Source organism: Physeter macrocephalus, chromosome 1 (assembly GCF_002837175.3).
Source record: "Physeter macrocephalus isolate SW-GA chromosome 1, ASM283717v5, whole genome shotgun sequence".
Taxonomy (NCBI): domain Eukaryota; kingdom Metazoa; phylum Chordata; class Mammalia; order Artiodactyla; family Physeteridae; genus Physeter; species Physeter macrocephalus.
This window is the reverse complement of record NC_041214.2, coordinates 65,739,522-65,763,873: the sequence shown is the minus strand read 5'-3', so window position 1 is coordinate 65,763,873 and position 24,352 is coordinate 65,739,522. Positions and strand designations below refer to the sequence as shown.

Below are 24,352 nucleotides of genomic sequence, written 5' to 3'. Positions count from 1 at the left end.
AGGTAACAGTAATGCTCTGTTTCTTAATCTGGACGTGGGTTCACTGTGTTGGTTCTCTTTAGCATAATTTTTCATACATTATGCATATATTACTAATATTTTATAATTTAAATATAACATCTGAATGGTATTGGTAATCATGCCAAACCAGAGATTTGGCGGGGGAGAATACACTACTCTTTGATCCACCAATGTGTTTTTACAAAACACACTTTATTGGGTATTTTGAATTGCAAAAACAAAAAAAACCATGTTGGTTGTGATGAGTGAAACGTAGCAATGTATGAAGGAGAACTTAAAAATCTTCCTTCTCTCCTCCCACCATGAAGATTCCAATGAAAAAATGATGTGTCCTTTTACATCTTTCTGCTGACACAAGCATATATAGTCAATATTCCAGCTTTATTAATTTTTTCTTTTATTTTATAAATGGGAATATATATATAATTATATATATGTGCACACGTGTGTGTGTGTGTGTGTGTGTATAAAACTCAGTGACTCATTGATTTAACAGTATTTGGACCCCTTTCTATGTAAAAACATTCAGGTCTAGTTGATTCTTCTTAAATACTGCATAATACCTCATTGAATGACTAGATCCTAATTTAGTCCACCATCAGTTTGTTCCCAGTTGTTTCTCACTACACCTAATGGTACAATGAACTTCTTTGTCCTTGATCCTTATATTCTGGGTCCTAAATTGGGATTACTAGGCCGATTTTACATTTTAGATGTTAAAAATAACTGTCTGATTACTTTCTTAATCTTTTGCTGCAGTTTGCAGTCTGGGCAGCAGGAACGAGAATGCTCTGTTCCCCACGTCATCATTAGAAGGGGATATTTACTACTTCTCCTCTTGTTTGCCGACCTGGTGAGTGGAAACTATCTAATTTGTGTGTAAAGCACCAACACTCTTTATTATGGTCAGCGAAGCTGAGCTCAAGGCTTATCAGTACTTCCTGGGGAGCATTTAGAAATGCTGATGCCTGGGCTTCACCACAGACCTACTGAATCAACATCTTTGGAGAAGAGCCCAGGAATCTTTTTGAATTTGTGTTTTAGTTTCCCCAAGTGACTCTGATATAGCTGGGCACATATCCATCGACAGGCAATTGGAAATCATGAATAGAACCTCTATCTAGAATTGAGAAAACTAAACTTCAAAAGCTGCAATTTATTAGTTAAGTGTTTAAGAAAACAATGTACCCAGGTAACCATTAGGGTTAGAAATTCAGAAATTCAATTTGCATGAAACATTTTAATTCCATGAATTGTTTAAAACAAGGGACACCTACATGTACCTTTCTTTGCTTTAGAGGTTAAAGCCCAAGATAGGAGGCAGTTATGAAGTGGATATTTTAGAATGACAATTTCCTGGCCAACTGTGAATCCCTTCTTAAAGAGCATGAATACTGAACGTCTGATCTTTTTGAAAATGAAATAAAATTAGGGGCGTTCTGGCCCATCATTGCTGGACTCTGTCTCATGAAACTTTCTCACTTGAAGAATAGAGAAAAAAACCCTGCTACTTCAGTTTTTATTAGGATGTATCTGGGCAGAGCAAGGCAAGGGATAGTTAAAGACAGTGACTCTGAAGGAGAGGCCAGCACAGTTGTTTGAGAGGCCTTGAGAGACTTGAGTAGCAAAGGCGGAGTCATTCTCTCCTCTCTCCTTGAGACCAGAAAGGGGCTGCCTTATTATCACATACCAGGAGCAGCCACCAGGTGGCGAGGTTCTCTTATTTTCCTCAAAGCCCAAAGTGTTTAAGGGAGGGAGAGAATAAATGACTTCAAATTCTCAACTTGAATAAAACCAAAAGTGAAGGGGGCAAGGACGCAAATGGCAGACTCTCAGTGTCTCAGATAAGAGCACCCACCTTGCAGGGGGAGTTGTGAGGAAATGCGTAATACATGTGAAGTGCTGAGACCCTGCCTAGCTGGTTTTAAGGACTCAGTAAGCTCCTTTTAAAATATGAAAAGTTAAAGAAAACCTCTAGTATTATAACCTCATTTTAATTGTTTTTATGCTGAGTTCCATTTCAGTTTCCTGTTTATTCTTAAAATCCTCTACAAAGTCATATCTATGTCAAAATTAAAAATGACCTAGTTAAAATAGATATGTAACTAGAAAACAGGGTTCAAATACTTCCTCTTTTGAGTGAAAATCAATCAATGTACAAAACCCCCAAATTTATGAAATGGATAAATTCAAGAGATTGCAAAAGAGTCTTTATTTTAAAAAGAGATTCATCACAAACTTCCTTAAAAGATAAGTTTCCTTTCTACCTTAAGAATTTGATTCAATTTACTAAATTTAATTTGCTCCTGACTGCTCTGTGAACTGAAGGTATCCTCAGAATAAATTGTGAAGTTGATCATTTGCCTTCTGCATCCTTTGCTTCCCCTTTTGTAGATTTTCTCCTTTCCTATAAGCTTCCCATGCTTCTGTCTCCCGATTCCCTCAGGAGAGGTGCAGACAGTGGATGAAGATTGGGAGGAAATACAGTACAAAAGCCCTGGAGGAAATACAATACAAAAGTCCTGGAGGAAATACAGTACAAGAGCAAAAGCTGTTTACACTTGGGCAGCCTTCTCACTGGGGGCAGCTTTCAGTCTAGGGAGATAATAATAATGTGAAAGAGGAAGAGGAACCATTTATTGAACATTTTCTCTATTCTGGGTACTCTTGTTTGCATGTTCACTTATTTCCCACAGAAACCTTGTGATGGAAGGATGGGGATAATTATCCATTTACATATGAAGAAACTGAGGGCACAGAACTAGTACGTGAAAGAGCCAAGTCTTGACCTTAGGTTGGTCTGATTCCGCAGCTCAAGTGTTGAACTGCCACTGGGCTGGAATATGTTAGAACAGAAGCAAGGGGTTAGGTGAAGATGAGCATTTCAATGTAATTCTGGGAAACAAACAAAAAGCAGTGTTAGCAAAGCTCCACCAACTTGACGATGAGCATAACCTACTTCTGTGACACTTGCCCCCAATCAAAAACAAAGTCCTTTAATATTATCTCTTAGAAAATAGGCTGTTTAGTGCAATGTGCTAGCATATACATTGGCATCAGATAGATATGATTTTCCATATTCTTTATACTAATGAGATAATAATTATTTTTACTATTCATTGTGACAATGCAATATGAAGTCATAATCACCACATTCTAGGGACTCTAAAATGTGTCCAAGCAAAAAAGAATAAAAGCAAGTATTTGACATATACAGCATTAGAGACGAGGCTTTGTAACAAACTGAAAACATTTCCTGCTGGTAAAGATGGGACAATAAGAACAAAACTGCTTTACCGAAAACTGGTTCTCATATTTTGCTTTGACAGTTAAGGAATGCTGAATTAAGTAACAACAAATCACCTGAAAATGTGAGTGAAGCAATGACAGAAAATTATCTCATAATAAATTTTCTAAATTTATTAAGAGACTTCATTATTTTAATATAATCTCTGGTGCAAATTTTAAAGTGATTGATTTAACAGCCTGTACTCTAAAGTATATACAAATGTGGCTTTGTCCTGGAAGTATAAAACATTCTGGCTTATTTATTAGGCTGGCCTAATATTTTATTTTATTTATTTATTTATTTATTTATTTATGGCTGGGTTGGGTCTTCATTGCAGTGCGTGGGCTTCTCATTGCGGTGGGTCTTCATTGCAGTGCGTGGGCTTCTTCTGTTTTGGAGCACAGGCTCTAGGCGCTTGGGCTTCAGTTGTGGTGTGCAGGCTCGATAGTTGTGGCACACGGGCTTAGTTGCTCTGCGGCATGTGGGATCTTCCCAGAGCAGGGCTCGAACACATGTCCCCTGCTTTGGCAGGTGGATTCTTAACCACTGCGCCACCAGGGAAGTCCCTAGCCTAATATTTTAAAATAAGTCTGCAGCCATACAGTCTTCATAGATTCACTAAAATCACTTGCCAGTGCATCTCTCAGAGAGAGATCAGTGCAGAAGAAACATCATGCTCTTCCTTCTTAAACTGTTTAGGCAAGTGGAGGAAACCAGATGAAATCTGCCCAAAGCAACTTTTTTAGTGAGTGTTCCAGTTGGTGTGTTTTCAGTAGCTTTTAACAGAAGATCAACTCAGTTGGCACCAATAGCATAAAAAGCCTGAGGTAGGGTGATTCCAGGCGTGGTTAAGTCGGTGGCTCATTGCCATCACTGAGGAGCCAGGTCTCTTCATTCTTCTGCTGTGCTTTGCTCATAATGTTGACTTTTTTTTTTTTTTTTTTTTTTTTGCGGTACGCAGGCCTCCCACTGTTGTGGCCTCTCCCGTTGCGGAGCACAGGCTACGGACGCGCAGGCTCAGCGGCCATGGCTCACGGGCCCAGCCGCTCCGCGGCACGTGGGATCCTCCCGGACCGGGGCACGAACCCGTGTCCCCTGCATCGGCAGGCGGACTCTCAACCACTGCGCCACCAGGGAAGCCCCATAATGTTGACTTTTGACCACGGGCTTGCAGGATGACTGCAGCAGGTTTAAGTAAGTACTTCACAACATTAAAGGCTCCCTTGTATCCCTTTTTAAGAATAAGAAAAACTCTTTCACACTCACTGTTCAGAATTATAGACATGCCATTCCTAAATCATCCCCTGGCAAGGAAAATGGGATTTCCATGATTGGCTGAGATAAATTAAGATTATCCTCCCTAGGCGTGGGGAAAGGTCCAGCCTTTTCTAAAGTATGCAGTCTCCCGACAACTGAACAATGTCAAGGTTTTGATCTCAGGGAGGATGAGTGTGTGGAACTGCTGCAAAGTAAGTGGTCGACAGTGTCCGCCATGTTGAGTCAGGAAGACCCTAGAAGGAATGGCTCCCAAAGCAGGGCTGGGACCTTCAAGGTATTTGCCTTGTGGAAGGAGAATACATATTGAAGAATAACTGGATAATATTTTCCCTTCTTTTCTGATTTGACATGGCAGTCTCAACCCCTGATGACTTTCAGGGAAAGAGAAAATATTGTGATTATGCCTTTTAAAAGAGATAAGAAATTCCCTACATGGAGGAGTCAGTGGTTCAGTATTACATTTGTAACTAAAAGAAATTCGGGGGGAAGGGGGAACAAAACTGAATCTTTTAGTTCAATTACAGAAACCCATCTGTGACAGACATATGCAATAGGCAACTTCATCTTTCATCACAGGAAGTCCGGAGGTAGGGAAGGCTCCAGGGTCGGTTGATCTGGCTCGTTCCACCTCTTGGCCCTGTCCTCCTCAGTGTTGGCTTCATTGTCAGGTTGGTGGTTGGAGTGATTCTAGGTGTCACAGCTAGTCAAGAAAAAGTCAAAAAGCGGCAGAAGGACAGCTGCCCACAAGGAATGAGAAGACCTTCCCCAGATGCCCCTCAGCATACTTCCTCTCCTGTTTCACTGGCCAGAGTTAGGTCGCATGTCCATTCCTGAGTCCATCACTGCTTGGAGAGCTGACTAAATAAACATCTAGGCTGTGAGAATTCCAGCTGCAAGTTGGTTTTCACTGTAACTGGAATAATCAATATCCCTCACCTCTATAACTCTAATTAATCTAATTAATCTACATCATCGGTCAGCAAACTAATCAGCCCACCACATATTTAAAGTTTTAAAGTTTTATTGGAGCACAGCCCCATCCATTGTTTTCAATGTATTGTTGACGGCTGCTTTTATGCCACAATGACATTTCAGTTGTGACAGAGACCATATGACTTACAAAACCTAAAATATTTTCTATGTGATTCTTTACAGAAGTTTTCCTACCCTGATCTAAAGATAATTGCAGTACTTTCTTTTATTTGCTTTATCCTACCTTCTGAAAGTGGTAACTTTTAATTTTATTATTCTAGGAAGGAGTGTGTGATGGTTAATTTTATGTCAACTTGACTGGCTATGGAGTGCCCAGATTCAACACTATTTCTGTGGGTGTCTGTGAGGGTGTTTCCACATGAGATTAGCATTTGTATTGGTGGTATCAGTAAAGAAGATTGCCCTCCCCAGTGTAGGTGGTCATCATCCAATCCATTGAGGGAGGGTGTGAATAGAACAAAAGACAGAGGAAGGAGGAATTTACCCCCTTTTCCTGCCTCACTGTTGAGCTGGGACATCTCATCTCATCCTTTCCTTCCACCCAAACTGAGGTTTATACCACTGAGTCCCCTGGTTCCCAGGTCTTCAGACTCAGACTGAATTATACCACTGACTTTCCTGGGTCTCCAGCTTGCAGATGGCAGACTGTGGGACTTCTCAGCCTCCATAATTACACAAGCCACTTCCTCATAATAAGTCTCGCTCTCTCTCTCATTTATATATACTGTATCTATCTATCTGTCTATCTATCTATCCCTATTGGTTCTGTTTCTCTGGAGAACCCTATTATGGAGTGAAACCTACGTTCATCTTATCCGTAGTTGTATGATTAGATATATTTTATCCATTTCCTTTGTGAGTTTTTAAATTGAAGACACATAGTCTACATAAGATACCTACATAAAGTCAAGTCAATGACTCTCCCAACAGGTTTATGCTGTTTATACAGGATCCAGTCAGTGGTGTGCTGGACCTAGTTTGTACTGACTTGTAAGAGCTATTTGCTGGCATGGCTTTCAAACTCTGCCTTCGGTGACCTTGGTGGTGTGAAATTGACCATGGTGGGGAGTAGGTACACCACAGAAATTGGCAGACACTTAAATTGAGATTGTTCATTGTTGTTGTTGTTGTTTTCCTGAAGATCTGGTTGTTAAATATTTACCAGCACACCACGGCTCCAGCCATTATACACACCTATCTCTGCTCTATAACCGCATAACAGAGAATGCCAATGGTGATCGGGGCTTTACCAATACATTCAGTTTCAAATGAATTTGTAATCTGAAGTAGTCAGTTAAATCCCTCTTGCAATGAGATAATGTAGCCTGTGTTTTAAGTGTTACATAGCTTTTGATTTGTATAGGTTTTTTTCTAAGTAAATATTTCTCTTAGATAAAACATACAGATGAAATAAATGAAAGCAAAATATCTTCCCCTTAAACTATCTGACATTACAAGCATATTTATATTTTATAATTTATGTAAACCACTTGTGTGTGAATAAAGCAGAATATAGCTATCAGTGTACAAAGATCAAGTGTTCTGAATTCTCACTTTGTTCTGGAGTTAGTGTAGTGTTCACTGGGATCTAAAGGGAAGCCCTAGGTTTGGAGAGACTTGCCTTAATAAAAAGTGCACTCATTCATTTAAACAAGCATTTATTAAGCATCTGTTAAATCCCAGGCAACAATGACTTGCAAAAGACCTGGGCCCTGCTCACAGAAGCCTTACAATCTAATGAGGAAAATAAATGTTAAACAAATAATCACATAAATGAGTACAAAATTAACAGCGGAACAGTAGGAAAGAAATGTAAATCTTTGTAAGCATGGGGAACTGACCTATCTGGGTTGCAGAGAGTAAGAGGGAAAGAGTTCCAAGTTGAAATCTATATTCCAGGGAAATCTACTGGGTTGGCCAAAAAGTTCACTTGGGTTTTTGGAAAAACCTGAATGAGCTTTTGGGCCAACCTAATATTTTCCAAGAGATCCTGGAAAAACTTGCCAGCCATTGGGGGCTCAAGAACAATGGGGGACCATTTGAAGGGTTTTAAGCACAGGAATGTCAGGATTAAATATGTATTTTCGAAAGATCTCGGGCTGCAGAGGGCACAAGGATCTTGGCATGGGAAGAATAAGCAGAAGGAGAGCAGTCCTTTGGCTATTGCAGCAGTTCTGGTGGGGATTAGGGAGGCTCAGACCAGGGCATTAATGGAGGATGTGGTGAGAAGTGGCTGAAACACATCTGAACTCACTGAGCTCCCCATAAAACACTTCAGCTGCCTTCAAGGAGCTTATAATGTAGTTGAAGAGGCAACTCATGGGTATAAAGTCACAGAAACAGTGTACAATTAGGAAGTAAACTGAGGAGATCAACTGAGGGACATAGGAATTGAGAGCAAGAGATGGGCCAGGACTCTAATGGTTAGGATTTGGAGAGAGAGGGGCCAGAGGAAAGAGGTGGCAAGAGGCAGGGCAGTGAGGGGAGGAGCAGAGATGGCACAACGGGATGAAAAACAAATCTTGCTGGATATGCAGGGTAAGGCCAAATTATGAGAACTTAAGAAGGTCAGAGTTTGAAAGACTTGATATGAGATGAGAATGAGCCACTAAAAGTATTTTACATAAGAAGGATACCAAACGAAAGTAAGCTTTAAAGAAGTTTAGTTTTACCAAATTCTTGTGGTTAATTAGACTGAGAAGAACTTGCTGCCTGCATGGTTGTTGAGTGAGGGACTGGACTTAGCTGTTGACAACTAAGAAAGGAGGTGAGGGGGCTTCCCTGGTGGCGCAGTGGTTGCGCGTCCGCCTGCCGATGCAGGGGAACCGGGTTCGCGCCCCGGTCTGGGAGGATCCCACGTGCCGTGGAGCGGCTGGGCCCGTGAGCCATGGCCGCTGGGCCTGCGCGTCCGGAGCCTGTGCTCCACAACGGGAGAGGCCACGGCAGAGGGAGCCCCGCATACCACAAAAAAAAAAAAAAAAAAGAAAGGAGGTGAGGCCTAGAGGAAAACATGGGCAGAACACTCTTTGATGTAAGTCGCAGAAATATTTTTTTGGATCTGTCTCCTATAGTAAAGAAAATAAAAGCAAATATAAACAAATGATACCTAATTAAACTTAAAGCTTTTGCACAGCAAAGGAAACCATCAACAAAATGAAAAGACAACCTACTCAATGGGAGAAAATATTTGCAAATGACATGACCAAAAAGGGATTAATATCCAACATATATAAACAGCTCATGCAACTCAACATCATAAAAAACAAGCAACCCAGTTGAAAAATGGGCAGAATAACTGAATAAGCATTTTTCCAAAGAGGAAATGCAGATGGCCAACAGGCACATGAAAGGATGCTCAACATCACTAATAATCAGGGAAATACAAATCAAAACCACAATGAGGTATCACCTCACACCTGTCAGAATGGCTATCATGAAAAAGAATACAAGAAACAAGTGTTGGAGAGGATGTGGAGAAAAGGGAACCCTTGTACACTGTTGATGGGAATGTAAATTGGTGCAGCCACTGTGGAAAACAGTATGGAAGTTTCCCAAAAAACTAAAAATAGAACTATCATATGACTCAGCAATTCCACTTCTGGGTATCTAACTGAAATAAAACAAAAATACTAACTCAAAAAGATACAGGCACCCCAACGTTTATAGCAGCATTACTTACAACTGCCAAGATATGGAAGAAATGTAATTGTCCATCAACAGATGAACGGATAAAGATGTGGTATATATATATACAATGGAATACTACTCAGCCATAAAAAAGAATGAAAATTTCCCATTTGCTGCAACATGGATGGACTAGGGGAGCATTATGCTAAGTGAAATAAATCAGAGAAAGATAAATACTGTATGATATCACTTATTTGTAGAATCTAAAAAATACAGCAAACTAGTGAATATAAGAAAAAAGAAGCAGACTCACAGATACAGAGAACAAACTAGTGGTCACCAGTGGGGTGGGGGGGGGCAGTATAGGGGTGGGGGAGTGGGAGGTTCAAACTATTGGGTGTAAAAAAGGCTCAAGGCTGTATTGTACCACCCCGGGGAATATAGCCAATATTTTGTAATAACTGTAAAGGGAAAGTAACCTTTAAAAATTGTATTAAAATTAAAAAATAAAGAATGGAGATGAGGGTCGGATATTAGGAACAGTCACTGGGTTGGAGATGATGAATTTGCTTTAGACATAAAATGAGCTTGAAATGGTGATGAGCTCTCCAGTAATAAATGTCTAGTAAGCAATACAGACTGGGTGGTTTTATTTGTATTCTTCTGCACTGTCTACAGTCCCAGGTTGTCTTTCCACATTAGCGTTCTCAAAAGGAATGTTCCATGATTTGTACAGAGGAAAAGTTCTCCTTTCTAAAGCACTTGGCAAGACTTTACAAAATGAAATATTTTGATAATTATTTTAATTGCATATTAAATAATATCTTGCCATAATAAAATTGAATTGCCCAAATGGTCAGATTTTTCTGTATTTTTTACCAGTTTTAATAAGTAATTATGGGTTTTTAGGAAATTAGAACCAGAGGTAGATTCCTATTTTAGTGAGCTTCGTGAGATAAATAATTTATAGTGTTTAACTTCCATTAAAATTTTTAAAATTTATTTATTTATTTTTGGCTGCATTGGGTCTTTGTTGTGGTGCGCAGGCTTCTCCCTGCAGTGGCTTCTCTTGTTGCAGAGCACGGGCTCTAGGAACACGGGCTTCAGTAGTTGTGGCACACAGGTTCAGTAGTTGTGGCTCATGGGCTTAGTTGCTCCACGGCATGTGGGATCTTACTGGACTAGGCCTCAAACCCATGTTCCCTGCATTGGCAAGTGGATTCTTAACAACTGTGCCACCAGGGAAGTCCCTCCATTAAAATTAATATACACTGCAATCTATAGCAAAACAGGTTCAGGATATACTTTTTAAAGAAACTCATATACTCATGTCTCATTTACAAATCTTCTCTAGTTTATTAATAACCCACATTTCATCAAAGATTAAAGTCCTCTTTATCCCTCCATCCTCCTACCCCTCAACACTCCTAAAGTAAACTACCACCTAAATACCAATAGTATTTTTTAGAAAATTTAGAATTTCAAAGGTCCAAACACACTAAAAATAAACAACAACAACAAAAATGTCTTTGCTTCAGAGATTAGCTTCAGAGAGGACAACAACTGTTGAAAGCATCTGCTAAGTGGGATTTTTAATTTAATAGAATTTGTTGTAACTCTATCAGTAAAGCACAATTGCTGTGCACCATCTGTCGAAGCTTTGAAACTGCCTTGGATGTTACAATCATATCCATTAAAATGGAATACTACTTTTTACTAACTTGTCTTCTTCCTATTTATTTTCCAATGCTTTCAGAATCATTACAAGATGAATTGACAAGAAAACAAACAATCTCAAGAGTCAAAAGGACAACTCAACAGCAAAAAAAAAAAACCACCAAAAAACTGATTTTTAAATGGGCAAAGGACTTGAATAGACATTTCTCCAAAGAATATATAAAAATGGCCAATAACTATGTGAAAATGTACTCAACGTCACTAATCATTAGGGACATGCAAATCAAAACCACAATGATATACCACTTCACACCCATTACGATGACTATTACAAGACAGAAGAACAAATAACAGGAAAAAAAACAGAGGCTAGGTGTTGGCAAGGATGTAAAGAAATTGGAACCCTGTGCACTGCTGGTGGGAATGTAAATGGTGTGGCTGCTGTGGAAAACCATATGGCAGTTCCTCAAAAAATTAAATATAGAATTACCATATGACCCAGCAATTCCAATTCTGGGTATATACATAAAAGAATTGAAAGCAGGGACACAAACAGATGTTTGTATACCAATGTTCATAGCAGCATTATTCACAATAGCCAAAAGGTGGAAGTAACTCAAGTGTCTATTGACGGATGAACAGATAAGCAAAGTGTGGTCTATATACATACAATGAAATATTACTCAGTCTTAAAAAGGAAGAAAATTCTGGCACATGCTACAACATAGATGAACCTTGAGGATATTATGCTAAATGAAATAAACCAGTCATAAAAGAACAAATACTGTCATGGGGTACCTACAGTAGTCAAATTCATAGAGACAGAAAGTAGATGGTGGTTGCCAGGGCTGGGAAGAGGACATTCTTCTTTTATTAAACTGTAATTTTATTTTTATGTTATTCGTAATATACCTGTAGGCGTATAAAATGCAGCATTATTTATAACAGTAAAAGATTATTAAAACATACAAACAAATTTAAAAAGTAAAACATTGGTTGAATAAAACTAAGGTACATCTCCAAAACTATGTAACTTTCTCAAGATGGAGTACTACAGAAACATTTAAGAAAAGAATATTGATATAAGAGACTTCCAGGATACAGTGGTACATTAAAAAATCAAGATAGTGAACAGTGTATATAGTATATTACCCTTTATGTAGGCTACACACACACACACACACACACACACACACACACACATACACACGTATTTACGGAAACACACAGAGGATAGGGAAACCAGAGGCTAAATTTTTTTTTAATGATGTCATTTGAGGAGTATTAAAAAGGTGTAACATTTTCGTGAATATTCTTTGGCTTCTCATTTTAAATTTAGGACTATATTTTAAAGTTTTAACTGTCAAATCACATGAATGATTTATATATTCAAAAATAAAATTTAAATTTTAAAATAATTCCTAAAATTTAAGGTAACTGAAACAAATCTAACCATATATCAAATTAGTAACATAACCACACATAAAAAAGCATTATTTCAATTAATTTTAGAACACATAGTTGTACACACTTAGTGGGGTATATTTTAAGGACAAAGAGAACGGCAAGAAAATCTCAAGCTTTATTTGTCAGGTTTACTATTAATGGTAATGCCATTATTAGTTTGAAATTATTTAATGCATATTACAACATAAATAATTATCTTTATGTTGTTAGAAGCCAGGATGTTCAGTAGGAATGTAAAATCAAGTACAGGGACCTCCGTGGTGGCACAGTGTTTAAGAATCCACCTGCCAATGCAGGGGACACGGGTTTGAACCCTGGTTCGGGACGATCCCACATGCCATGGAGCAGCTAAGCCTGTGTACCACAACTACTGAGCCTGCGCTCTAGAGCCCGCAAGCCGCAACTACTGAGCCCACGTGCCACAACTACTGAAACCTGCGTGCATAGAGCCCGTGCTCCGCAACAAGAGAAGCCACCGCGGTGAGAACCCATGCACTGCAATGAAGAGTAACCCCCGCTCGCTGCAACTGGAGAAAGCCCGGGCGAAGCAATGAAGACCCAACGCAACCATAAATAAATAAATTTCTAAAAAAAAAAAAAAGAATAAAATTTTAAAAAAGAAAAAAAATAAATCAAATCAAGTACATTAAGTATATAATTGGAAGTTGAAATACCTCTATAAACTTATGACTTCTAATTTTTTGTATGGGAATAATTTCAAACAAAGAAAAGTTGCAAGAATAGTACAAAGGAAATCATTCTACCTCTTTCCAAGATTCATTTATTATTAATATTTTGCCCCATTTGCTTTGTCATTGTCTCTGTTTACACACACATAATTATGTTTCTGAAACAGATACATAAATCATGGTTAAGTGTGTATTTTTAAGAATAATAATATTTTCTTTCACACAGTTATCAACTGCAGTAAACTTAACATTGATTCAATACTTCTATCGAATCTACCATCCATATTCTAAGTTTGTCACTTAACCCAATATTGTCCTTTATAGAAGTCTTTTTCCTCCAGTTTAGGATCCAGTCTAGGATTAGGAATTACAGTTAGCTGTTACATCTCTTTGGTTTCCTTTAGTCTGGAACATTTTCCCAGTCTTTGTCTTGTATAACATCGACATTTTGGGGAAGAATTTTAAAAATAGACTATTCCTCATTTTGAGTCTGTCTGATGTTTCCTGCAATTAGATTGAGGTTGTGCATTCCTAGCTGGAATACCATGTAAGTGACTTTGTGTCCTTCCCAGAGTATCACACTGGTGATGTTAATTTTGATCATTTGCTAAGGGTGTGTCTGATTTATCTACTGTATCATCATCATTATCTCATGACTTTTTCAAAAAACATATACCCTAGCTCTGTCCACTGACAGGGTCTAGTCCATAATACTACAGGGGCAATAAACACCCCTACTTCCCAAATTTAAGTTTCTAAATGCCATTCCCCACTATAAGGTACCAGAGATTATTGGAGAAATGGCTGCTCCCAGGTATAGAGTAGGGAACTTCCAAGGTGAGCAAGGGGTAGCTTACACTGCCACAAATTCTGACAAGAAAGTTCTCAAAATCTAAGCAAGTCTGGGTCTTCCCTGGTGGTGCAGTGGTTAAGACTCCACTCTCCCAGTTCAGGGGGCCTGGGTTTGATCCCCGGCGAAGGAACTAGATCCCACATGCATGCTGCAACTAAGAGTTCACATGCCACAACTAAAGAGCCGACAAGCCACAACAAAGAAGCCCTCCTGCTGCAACTAAGGAGCCCATGTGCTGCAACTAAGACCCGGCACAACCAAAAAAAAAAAAATTCTAAGTAAGTCATGTCAAAAGACTCTGGAGCCAGCTTGGAGGCGATCTCATTGGACAAAGATAGGATAATTTAAGCATCAAAAAGAAAAAATAACCATAATTTTGGTGGGTACTCATTGAATATATAAAAATCCATGAATCCATAATAATACTCCTCATACCATTCATAGGACAAGGCATGCTGGGCTTTTATGCTCCAACGTGGTTTTGTGCCCATCTGAACAGTTTAGTATGTTCTGCTTCACCTTTTGGAACTCAACTTTGAAGATCCAACTCAGGTGGCAGAACCTCTATGCAATTCATTGTTTCTCCATATTTCAACAGAGCTCCTTGTACATGCCTCTTTAAATGCACGTATCAAACTGTACTGGAATTGCAATACAGGACCTTTCTGACTTTTATTTATTTTGTTATTCCCAGTGCCTAGCACATACTAATAGACAGTTTTATATATTTTTATAATATTATGGGTTGTAAATGAATGAATCAATTTCAATACTATCCCCTGTTTTTTCTTCATGACACAATACAGATTTGTCTTTATTTTGGAAAATAATTGAATGCAGTTAAATATCTGGCTATTTCAGCCAACATGCCAAATTTTTATCATGATAGATTTTTTAGAAGATTTTTCCCATTTATCAGCTTTAGCTTATTGCTAAATCTTATTTATTGCTTTAGCACTCAGTAGACTAGAAATACGTCCCACAATATTTTCCTGATTCTTATTCTTAAACAATAGCTTCCTACGGTATTTTTATTTAGCCCAGTCTTTTTCTCCCCCTAGAGACTTGTCTGCACACATAAATCTATTGATAATGTAGGGTGGGAAGTGTTAAAGTCAAATAATTGATTAAAAAAAACTTGTTAGTGACTGGTGGCTTGACTTAGTTGTAATCTTTTTTTTAAAAGTAGTTGAAAACGATTTTTGGTACACTTTCTGTCACACAGCCCTGGTAACCTATGTAGCGTGTTTTCCAGTAAGTTGCCTGTATTAAACTTCCTCATTCAGTCTCCCACTATGTGTGGAATCTTTCATGCACGTGTGCATATATTCATCCTTAGGTTTTTGTGGACTTCTAAGCATTAACAATTTAGTTGGCAGAGGTGACATAAACCGGCTGGCAAAGGCATGTGCAAACCCACTAAAATACTTCAGGAAAGCCCTCTCTCATACACAGTGAATTTAGGCCACAGGTAAGTGAGCGTGAATAGGTGCGGCCAGCGCAGCCGCTTAATACGGGTCTGGGTTTGGGAGGAATCTCCCCGGCTCCCTCGTGGAGCAAGACTGTGGTGCTGAGGCACGAACTGAAAAAGGTGAGGGCGGGCAGCCTCAGCGAGGGGGAGCTGTGGGGCGAGGTAGAAAGGGCCGGTCGCTGGCCGCGGTGCTGAACACGCTCCCGGGCTGCCCCCAGGGTGGCCCGCGGAAAGAGGCCCGGCGGGTTGGTGAGTGAGTTAGCGCGTAACCGCCAGTCTCGCGCCTTCGGTTGTCGATTCCTGGCTCTGGGCAGGGGACGCACAGGCCGTGTCCAGGAGAGTCACCTCGCGAGCGTAGCGGCAGCCTCCGACCCATTTCTCAATAGCAACCCCAATAACAGCAACCCTGCCTATACTTATTTCTGGAGCTCCAACTCTGTCCCCAGCATTTGGCATCCATTCCCAGTGGCCATCACAACATCCTCGACATTTAAAACAAAAAGGTTGATGACTTGCAAAGGGGAACACAGCTACCCAAAGGCTGATCTCTCTCGTCCATGCCTCAGAAAATGTTTACTGTGCGCCCTCGACGTGCCAGCCTTACAGTCTCTGCTGCTTCCCCTTTGACAGCTACCCCCCACGCCCTGCCACGCTAACACGCCCCTTAGCCCTTCCTCTTCCCCCGAGGTTTGCAGCAGGCAAAAATAATCTCCTACACAGCATATCCCCTACCACCGCCGAGTTGGGGAACTGTACAAAGGGCTGGAAATCCGAACACAATTTATTCACACATCTTGCCCCTTCGCTCTCAGTAGTCCACCGGGTGGGATAGCCAAGTCTAGCTCTTGAGCCCCCAACTCGCTGTGTGACCTTGGACAAGTGGCCACACCTCTCTGAACCTGCTTCTCCTCGCTAACACGGCGATCGGTTCTAGGACTGCGTGAGGCTCTTCCCAGGTGCGCACTGGTCTCCTTTCAGGTCGGAACACCCCCTACCTCCCTTTTCCAAGCCCAGTTGTGCACGCTCACTTCTCCCCACCAGGTCCGTAGCCAACTCTATCCCTTGTTGAGGAAGAACTCAGGTCCCGGGAACTGAAGGTGTTCTCCCCACCGTGCCCGGCCCCAACCCCGGGTGTGATCTGCCCTTCTGGGCCACCCTAGCCAGGCAGCACCCAAGGCTAGGGAGAGGCTCCTCGCGCTCCAGCTTCGCAGTGCCTGGTCTCCTCCGTGCCCACGCGCCGCGCCGGGACGCTTTGGGAAGTGCGAGATGCATCTGGAGACAGAACGCAAAGGCGAGGCAGGGCTGACGGGGCTGCCCGGGTGACGGGTACTTGTGTGGAGGCTGGTCAAAGGCTGGGTTGGGAGAGAAGGACTTTGGGGGAGAGGACGGGGAAAAGGGGAGGTGCCAGAAAGAGCGGTGGGTCACTCGGTCCATCTCTCCACCAGTGTGTGTGTGTGTGTGTGTGTGTGTGTGTGTGTGTGTGTGTGCGCGCGCGCGCGCGCGCGTGTGTCTTCACGCCTCCCTCTCTTCCCCTCCTCCCCGCCCCAGGCTCTCAGTCTCACCTTTTCCCTCGGCTGCTGCCTCTCCCCTCTCTTTCCTCTCCGAGCACCCTCCCTCGCACTCTCTTGCGCCTAAGGAGACCTTCTCCGGGACCAGCGCCTGACCCAGCCTCTCAGTGCAGCCGCATCTCAAAGCCAATTAAGCGGAGCCGGCAGCATGTGGAACGCGACGCCGAGCGAGGAGCCGGGGCCCAACCTCACGCTGCCGGACCTGGGCTGGGACGCTGCCCCTGACAACGACTCGCTGGTGGACGAGCTGCTGCCGCTCTTCCCCGCGCCGCTGCTGGCGGGCGTCACAGCCACCTGCGTGGCGCTCTTCGTGGTGGGCATCGCGGGCAACCTGCTCACCATGCTGGTGGTGTCGCGCTTCCGCGAGCTGCGTACCACCACCAACCTCTACCTGTCCAGCATGGCCTTCTCCGACCTACTCATCTTCCTCTGCATGCCCCTCGACCTCGTCCGCCTCTGGCATTACCGGCCCTGGAACTTGGGTGACCTGCTCTGCAAACTCTTCCAGTTCGTCAGCGAGAGCTGCACCTACGCCACGGTGCTCACCATCACCGCGCTGAGCGTCGAACGCTACTTCGCCATCTGCTTCCCGCTGCGGGCCAAGGTGGTGGTCACCAAGGGCCGGGTGAAGCTGGTCATCCTGGTCATCTGGGCCGTGGCCTTCTGCAGCGCCGGGCCCATCTTCGTGCTGGTCGGGGTGGAGCACGAGAACGGCACCGACCCTCGGGACACCAACGAGTGCCGCGCCACAGAGTTCGCGGTGCGCTCGGGACTGCTCGGCGTCATGGTGTGGGTGTCCAGCGTCTTCTTCTTCCTCCCTGTTTTCTGCCTCACTGTGCTCTACAGCCTCATCGGCAGGAAGCTGTGGAGGAGGAGACGCGGCGAGGCAGCGGTGGGCGCCTCGCTCAGGGACCAGAACCACAAACAGACCGTGAAGATGCTGGGTGGGTCTCGGTGCGCCCTTAAGCTCTCTCTGCCGGGTCCCCTCCTCTTCCCCTGCCTCTCCCCTTCTTCCTGAGTCTTTCTCCCCAGGTCTCTGTTTCCCTGTAAGTTTCTCAATTATTCTCTTTTTCCGTCTTGAGCTCTGTCTTTGGTCTCTAGTTTCACTGTCTTGTCTCTCTCTATATTTTTGTTTGTTTTTGGTTTTACATTTTTGCTCTATCTCTCTATATATCTATGTTTTGCTTTCTCCCTCCCTCCTCCCACCCCTTGACTATCTCTTTGGTCTCTTTCTATCTCTTTGTGTCTCTTTCTCCTGGTCTCACCTTTCTCTCTTTCATGGAAAAATGTCCCACCTTTGCATTTCTCTAAAATGTGTTTTATATTGGCCCAGAAACTTTGCTTCGGAATGAGATCTTTCATTAAAGAGTATATTGTGGTGTTAAAATGTGTTAAAGGTGATGTTAAGCTTCCTGCCTCAATTTGTAAATATCTGAGTTGCATTAAGAAAAGCAGGTGTTAAGGGTGAAAAAGAGCAGGCATTGATTCTAGAAAGTATTTATTGGTAAATGTAACCAAAGATGTGATCATCGTGGATAATTCTATCAGAGAAGATTCATTTTTCTTTCAACATTGTGATTTGCTTTCTGACTTGCATTTTTTTCCCAGATAATTGCATCAATTCTGTTTACCCTGATGCTGTTTATACAGCTTTGTAAGGAAATCAGTGACAAACCAGTGCTGGGGTCTCTGTTTTCATGATTACTTTTCTCTCCAAGTAGGATAGGCCAGATAAGCTAGGATAGGCAGGCTTGCAAACTGAGAAAAGGAGAATTTGTGGGAGCTGACAGAACTTACTATCCCTCCCCAAATGGTCCTTCGGAGAACATCTGGGTGCAGTGTCACACTGGAGTATGCTGAATCGTTATTGCATAAATTCAACTTCTTTAAGTATATGTGTTTGGCACAAGTGAAGTAATACAAACTGTGTTTGCATCCAAGCAAAATATTAATTCTTGCTTTTTTCAAAACCAGAATCTGCACATTTTACTATTTGGACATTGTAGTCAACAGTTTCTACTTATTTGCATATATAGTACTTCTTAGATGTTATTCTAGGATGATTTTGATTTGTAATTTTACAATTCTTGAAATCCCGTATATTAAAGTGATAGAGTTTATTCAAAGAATGTCAAGTTTTTTAAATTGTTTAGACCAGTGATTCTCACAATATGACTAATAGATTGTAAACCTGCTAGTGCCCCCCAGGGGATTCTAATATTCATGTTGCTGCTGGGGCAGTCAGTTGCTACTATGCAAATTAGTTTTGAGAATACGTTTAATAATTTCCTCTAATTTTATTTTTAAGCTGTTAATTATCCTCACTGGTGACTCTCTTTTGCCTTAACAGTTGGAAGGGAATCACTAAAGTGGTACAAATACTAAAATATTATTTTCTGTTATTTTTCCTCTGATTTCTGAATTTTAAAAACTTAATCTAAAAATGCAGAGGTCTTGAAGAAAGCAACCGTACAGGGGCAAAATTAAGGCCTGGATGGATGATAATTAATGTTAGTTGGTTTTATGGCCTTTTCTACCTTACTTATGTCTATTTTAGGTGGAAAAGCTCATTCATCTCAGTGATTCTCAATCCTGACTGCATATTCAGTCTTCTGTAAAACTTTAAAAAGAAAAAAGAAAACAGGTGTCCTGGTCTCCTTCCTAGAGATTTTTATTTAGTGAGTCTGTATTATATCCAAGGAATCTGTGCCCCAGGAAACTCTGATACATAACTACGGTTGAGTAAAACCACATTGCCTCATATAGGTTTGATCTAACACATATAAAATGGTGGACTATTGTGACTAGATTGTCTAGTTACTTGAGTCAATATGTCAACTCAAGCACAAAATCACTCAAATGGTTGTTAACTAGAAATGACTGGGAAGCTCAGTAAAAATGGTTGAATTGTTGATCCAGACAGACTCAATCTTGGTTAAAATATAGGAAAGAGCAGAAAATGATATTTCTCTGAAGTCAGTGGTCATACCACACATAATCAAAACAAAACCATGTCTTCAAAATCGATTGTGATTTGCTATATTTCTTGAACTTTGCTATATTTCTTGACGTTCTCTTTCTCATTGTCCTTTCAGCTGTAGTGGTTTTTGCTTTCATCCTCTGCTGGCTGCCCTTCCATGTAGGGCGATATTTATTTTCCAAATCCTTCGAGCCTGGCTCCTTGGAGATTGCTCAGATCAGCCAATACTGCAACCTCGTCTCCTTCGTCCTCTTCTACCTCAGCGCCGCCATCAACCCCATTCTGTACAACATCATGTCCAAGAAGTACCGGGTGGCAGTGTTCAAACTTCTGGGATTTGAACCCTTCTCCCAGAGGAAGCTCTCCACTCTGAAGGATGAAAGTTCTAGGGCCTGGACAGAATCTAGTATTAATACATGACCAAGCACATTGCTCAGCAAAGTCATTGCTTATTATTCTAAACTGGAAGCCATAGCACAGCAGAACTTGGGAGGAAGTTGAAGGTTAATTTTGGAATTAGGGACACATAGGTCTGGAAACAATTGGGGGGGAAAGAAAAGACGGAATTTGTAATGTGTGAGCAGTTTGATTTGATTGCACACTCATCAGTGCTCTCATACACGATTTCTGCATATTCACTGCATATGATTTTTGCATTCTGCTGTTGGTGCTAGCAAGGGCTCTGCAATTCAGAGAAGGGAGGTGGTGTAGAGAGGGCAATTAGGTCACTTCTTACTAGACAAATTCTAACTCTGATTTCTTTTTCATAATGATAAAATTTTTTTGATTAAAAGAATGACATTAAAATAAAAAATTTAAAACATGACTTTCAAAAACTAGCAATTTTCATAGAGCACCAGATCAGTGCTGTCCAGGAGAAATATAGTACAAGGTACTTAAGTAATTAATATAAAAATTATTAATGAGAATTTTACATTCTTTTTTTACACAAAGTCTTTGAAATCTGGTTTGTCTCAGATTTTCAGCTCATCTTAATTTGGACATGGAGCGTTCATCAGTAATACTTGATTTATTGCAATTTCATAAATTTTGCAGAAGAAAAAATAGATTCATTAACCTAAGCTGTCCAAACACACTTAAAAGTTTTCTAATAAATAAAACAACTGTGAGTTCTTAACTTCAAAATTAATTGAAATTAAAAATTCACTTCTTCAAGCTGTACTAGTCACATTTCAAGTGTTCTATAGCCAACTGTAGCTAGTGGTTACCATATTGGACAATGCAGCTCTAGAGTATATGTAAAATTATTGTTAATCTTAAAAAAATATTTAAAAATAAATACTCATTCCCTGAAATCTTTTCATAGTGACATTAGCATAGCAGAGTGTTAGAGTGATAAATTCTAAAAATTACACCTAAATGTCCTATAATTTCTGCTTGGAAGAAAATGGATATGAGCTATAATATGTATGCATTTTTAATTAGGTTGGATTACATGTGTTAATATTCAGGAAATGAGGCTATAAAAATTATAGAAAATCACAAATTACCTTATTTGGCTTATCAAAAATACTTAAGCCAATCATAAGTCTTTGATTTGCAAATAAAGAAACAATTTATAACTTACCCTGTAAAGTTCACAGAAACTTAGTGAACATAGTAATTTTTCAAATGGTGAAAAATTCAGAATCCCTTCAATGCTACTGTTTGTTGACATTCAAAACTTTAAAAAATCTTACAGCCAGTTTTTCAAAATGCCTATGCCATGTCCCATCTCCAAATTAGTCATGCTATTTACATCCCACAGCTTATCTAATAGATATGTTTACTTGGGTTTCCAGTCTGCCTTGTAATCATAATTATGAATGATTAGACACCTTCAACTAAATATTGTACATTTTGGTTATAAATCTAAAACTTCCATTTATATTCACATTACTCCTTTATAGTCAACTCTTCACATATTAAATATAATCAAAAATGACTTTTTTGTACTCCCCTGTAATAGTAAGTCATATAAGCAATTCCTTCATGAAATTATTGGTCCACCTATGGAACCGACTGAACTAATTAGGGAAATTATTGCCATGATTGATTTTCCTCTGCCAAAAGTAAAGATTATTATGCAGAAATAATTGATTGACTCTTCATTTCTAAAAAATGAAAACATAATCATAATTAGAATAATTTCTCCAGAGAAATACCTATAAAATCCTTCCTGACACTAAAACTGTGGTATCAATTTAGTCTAAATGCAGAACTTCAGCAAACTGATTTTTCAGTTAATTCTTGGGAGTGCATAAATATTTTTTTAAAAATACTGATTCATTTAAGCCCACTGAATACTAATTAGGTCATTCAGCCTTATTGTCCTAAATAGGGGGTCCCAGTAAATCTCAGAGGTAATTCAATTTCCTGAAACCTTAGAGTTTTTGTCTACAAATACATCCTACTTCAGAGGAAACAAGCAAAAAAAGGCGTGACTTCTATAACATAGATGATTGCTTTGGAGAAAAACAAACCTAACTTTTAATTATTTAATGCCCCCACTCACCAATTTCTTGTGGGTTCATGTCCACGGTCTCAGCATAACTCACTCAAAGGGAATAGTTTCCATAGCACGGACCACCATTGTCCTTCACTGGATCTCAGAGAATAGGTTTAGAGAAAGGGATCTTTAACGGCACTCTTATATGATTGCCTTTTTATTGTTTGTAACTTCTTCGTTTCATCCTGCTCCATAAATTGTATAAAGCTCAGGGAAAAGAGGAACTTATATGAAGAAAAATATTCCTAAAAGTCTATCATTTCACATTTAGTACGTGCCTGTTATGTTCTAAGCTCTAGAGAGTCATAAGCCAAGGATTTTATCCTTAATGAGTTCATGACCACTTGCATGTTATGTCATATTATATGCACTGTAGTATATGTCTTTGTCATAGTACTAATATCTTTAAATTATGAAGTAAACATCTCCAGTTGACACTGTGCTGTGCATCTCCCTGTATTGTTGTGTATTTGACTCAAAATAAATTCAAAATGGGCTGTTCTTACCCAAACCAAATTTGTAGATGTAGCTAATATGTCTGCCAGTGCATTCTTCATCAATGTAAGAAAAGTAAAGAAATTGGTTTCAGTTATAATCTGTGTTTCCATTTTTCTGGTTACCTGGCAGTGAGGTTTCTATCACCACACCTCACACTGTGTCACAAAATCAAGGGTTGGATTATTTTCGTTATAGGAAGTGACTGTTACATGAGAAAGAACTTTCGAATAATCGCTTTTAGGAAAACATCCATTGCCGTGAATTATTTAAAATTGTAAGTTTTGTGGCAATGAGAATAAGAAACACTTCTAATGTCTGGACAGACCTTGGAACCCATTTCTTTATAATCAACTATTTATTGCAATGAATGTTGCTGTGATGGGATTTGACTTGAATTTCCAGGTTTTCGCTCTAATGCTTTTATTAAGAACCTGAAATCATTACAATTTACAATTGCTAGTTCAATGTTGACAATTTTAGCTATAATTTATTTTGCTGTTTTTCATTTATTGATGTACTTGAATTTAACATTTTAAAAAAAACTGTGAGACTTTTTGCAAGACTGGTGCCTGAAAATACTCCCATCTTTTAAAAAAGTGTGTACGTCTTTAAAATATGACATACATGTCTACATATATCAAAATTTCTTGTCTCAGTGTCTAAGTGAATAGAATAAAGCATTCTGCTTTCAGAAACACTGCATTTAGTGTAAATAATGCCATTAAAAGATAAAGACACTGTCATTCATGATTCATTATCTAATGATCCTCCTATGATTTCTTTACAATTTAAATTACAACACTATCCAGGATATGTATGATTGGAACTTAACTAGATGATTAGTGACCGATGTTAATTTAATGAATTGATAACACAAATATTTTTTATCCAGAGAATAAACTCCATGTCAAAACCAACAGAAAGCAATGTGCTGGTGGCAAACGCTAACTGCTCTAAGTTCATGTCACTTATTTATTCACGTTAAATGAATTCAGTCATGTTAATTCTTGACAACAATCTGTTTGAAGGAGGTGATGGGGAAGGTTTGGATGAGGCTTGTTTTGTGTTTTTCCTTTTGAATGCGAACTCTTGCAGTGTGTTGGAGGTTAGCCATTTTGGTTGAGAGAATTATCATCCTTTAAAAAAAAAAAAAGCTGCCATGCCTACGTCCCTCCCAATTGCCTGGATATTTGCTGGAATTCCAATTAATAACTTACACTGTGACACATATCCTCAAAGGACTACCGACTACCCTCAGAACTGGCAAATCATTAAGGCCCGCAAAACGCATGCCTCATGTAAACACTCAGAAAATTCTACCAAAATGTTTACAGATATTCTTTCCAGAAGAGCTGTTCTGCCTTCCAGCCCCAGAGAAAGTGTTTGGGAAGAATAGTTTGAAAGACTTTCTGTGATTTAAACATCTCAAATC

General features: G+C 40.0%; 1 protein-coding gene across 1 annotated transcript; it reads left to right on the top strand.

The window, feature by feature from the left end:
• Positions 1-17,020: 17,020 nt before the first annotated feature.
• GHSR (growth hormone secretagogue receptor) lies at positions 17,021-20,836 on the top strand. Its single transcript, XM_007122099.2, has 2 exons — positions 17,021-17,877; positions 20,029-20,836. Exons 1-2 carry the CDS (start codon positions 17,082-17,084, stop codon positions 20,331-20,333), a joined length of 1,101 nt encoding a protein of 366 aa, XP_007122161.1. The 5' UTR covers positions 17,021-17,081; the 3' UTR covers positions 20,334-20,836.
• The last annotated feature ends 3,516 nt before the right edge of the window (positions 20,837-24,352 follow it).

What these genes read in the sequence shown, in the direction of transcription:
- GHSR (XM_007122099.2), top strand. Translation starts at nt 17,082, where the DNA reads ATGTGGAACGCGACGCCGAGCGAGGAGCCGGGGCCCAACCTCACGCTG. An exon ending in ACAGACCGTGAAGATGCTGG is followed by an intron (nt 17,878 to 20,028) that starts GTGGGTCTCGGT and finishes TTGTCCTTTCAG; the next exon opens with CTGTAGTGGTTTTTGCTTTC.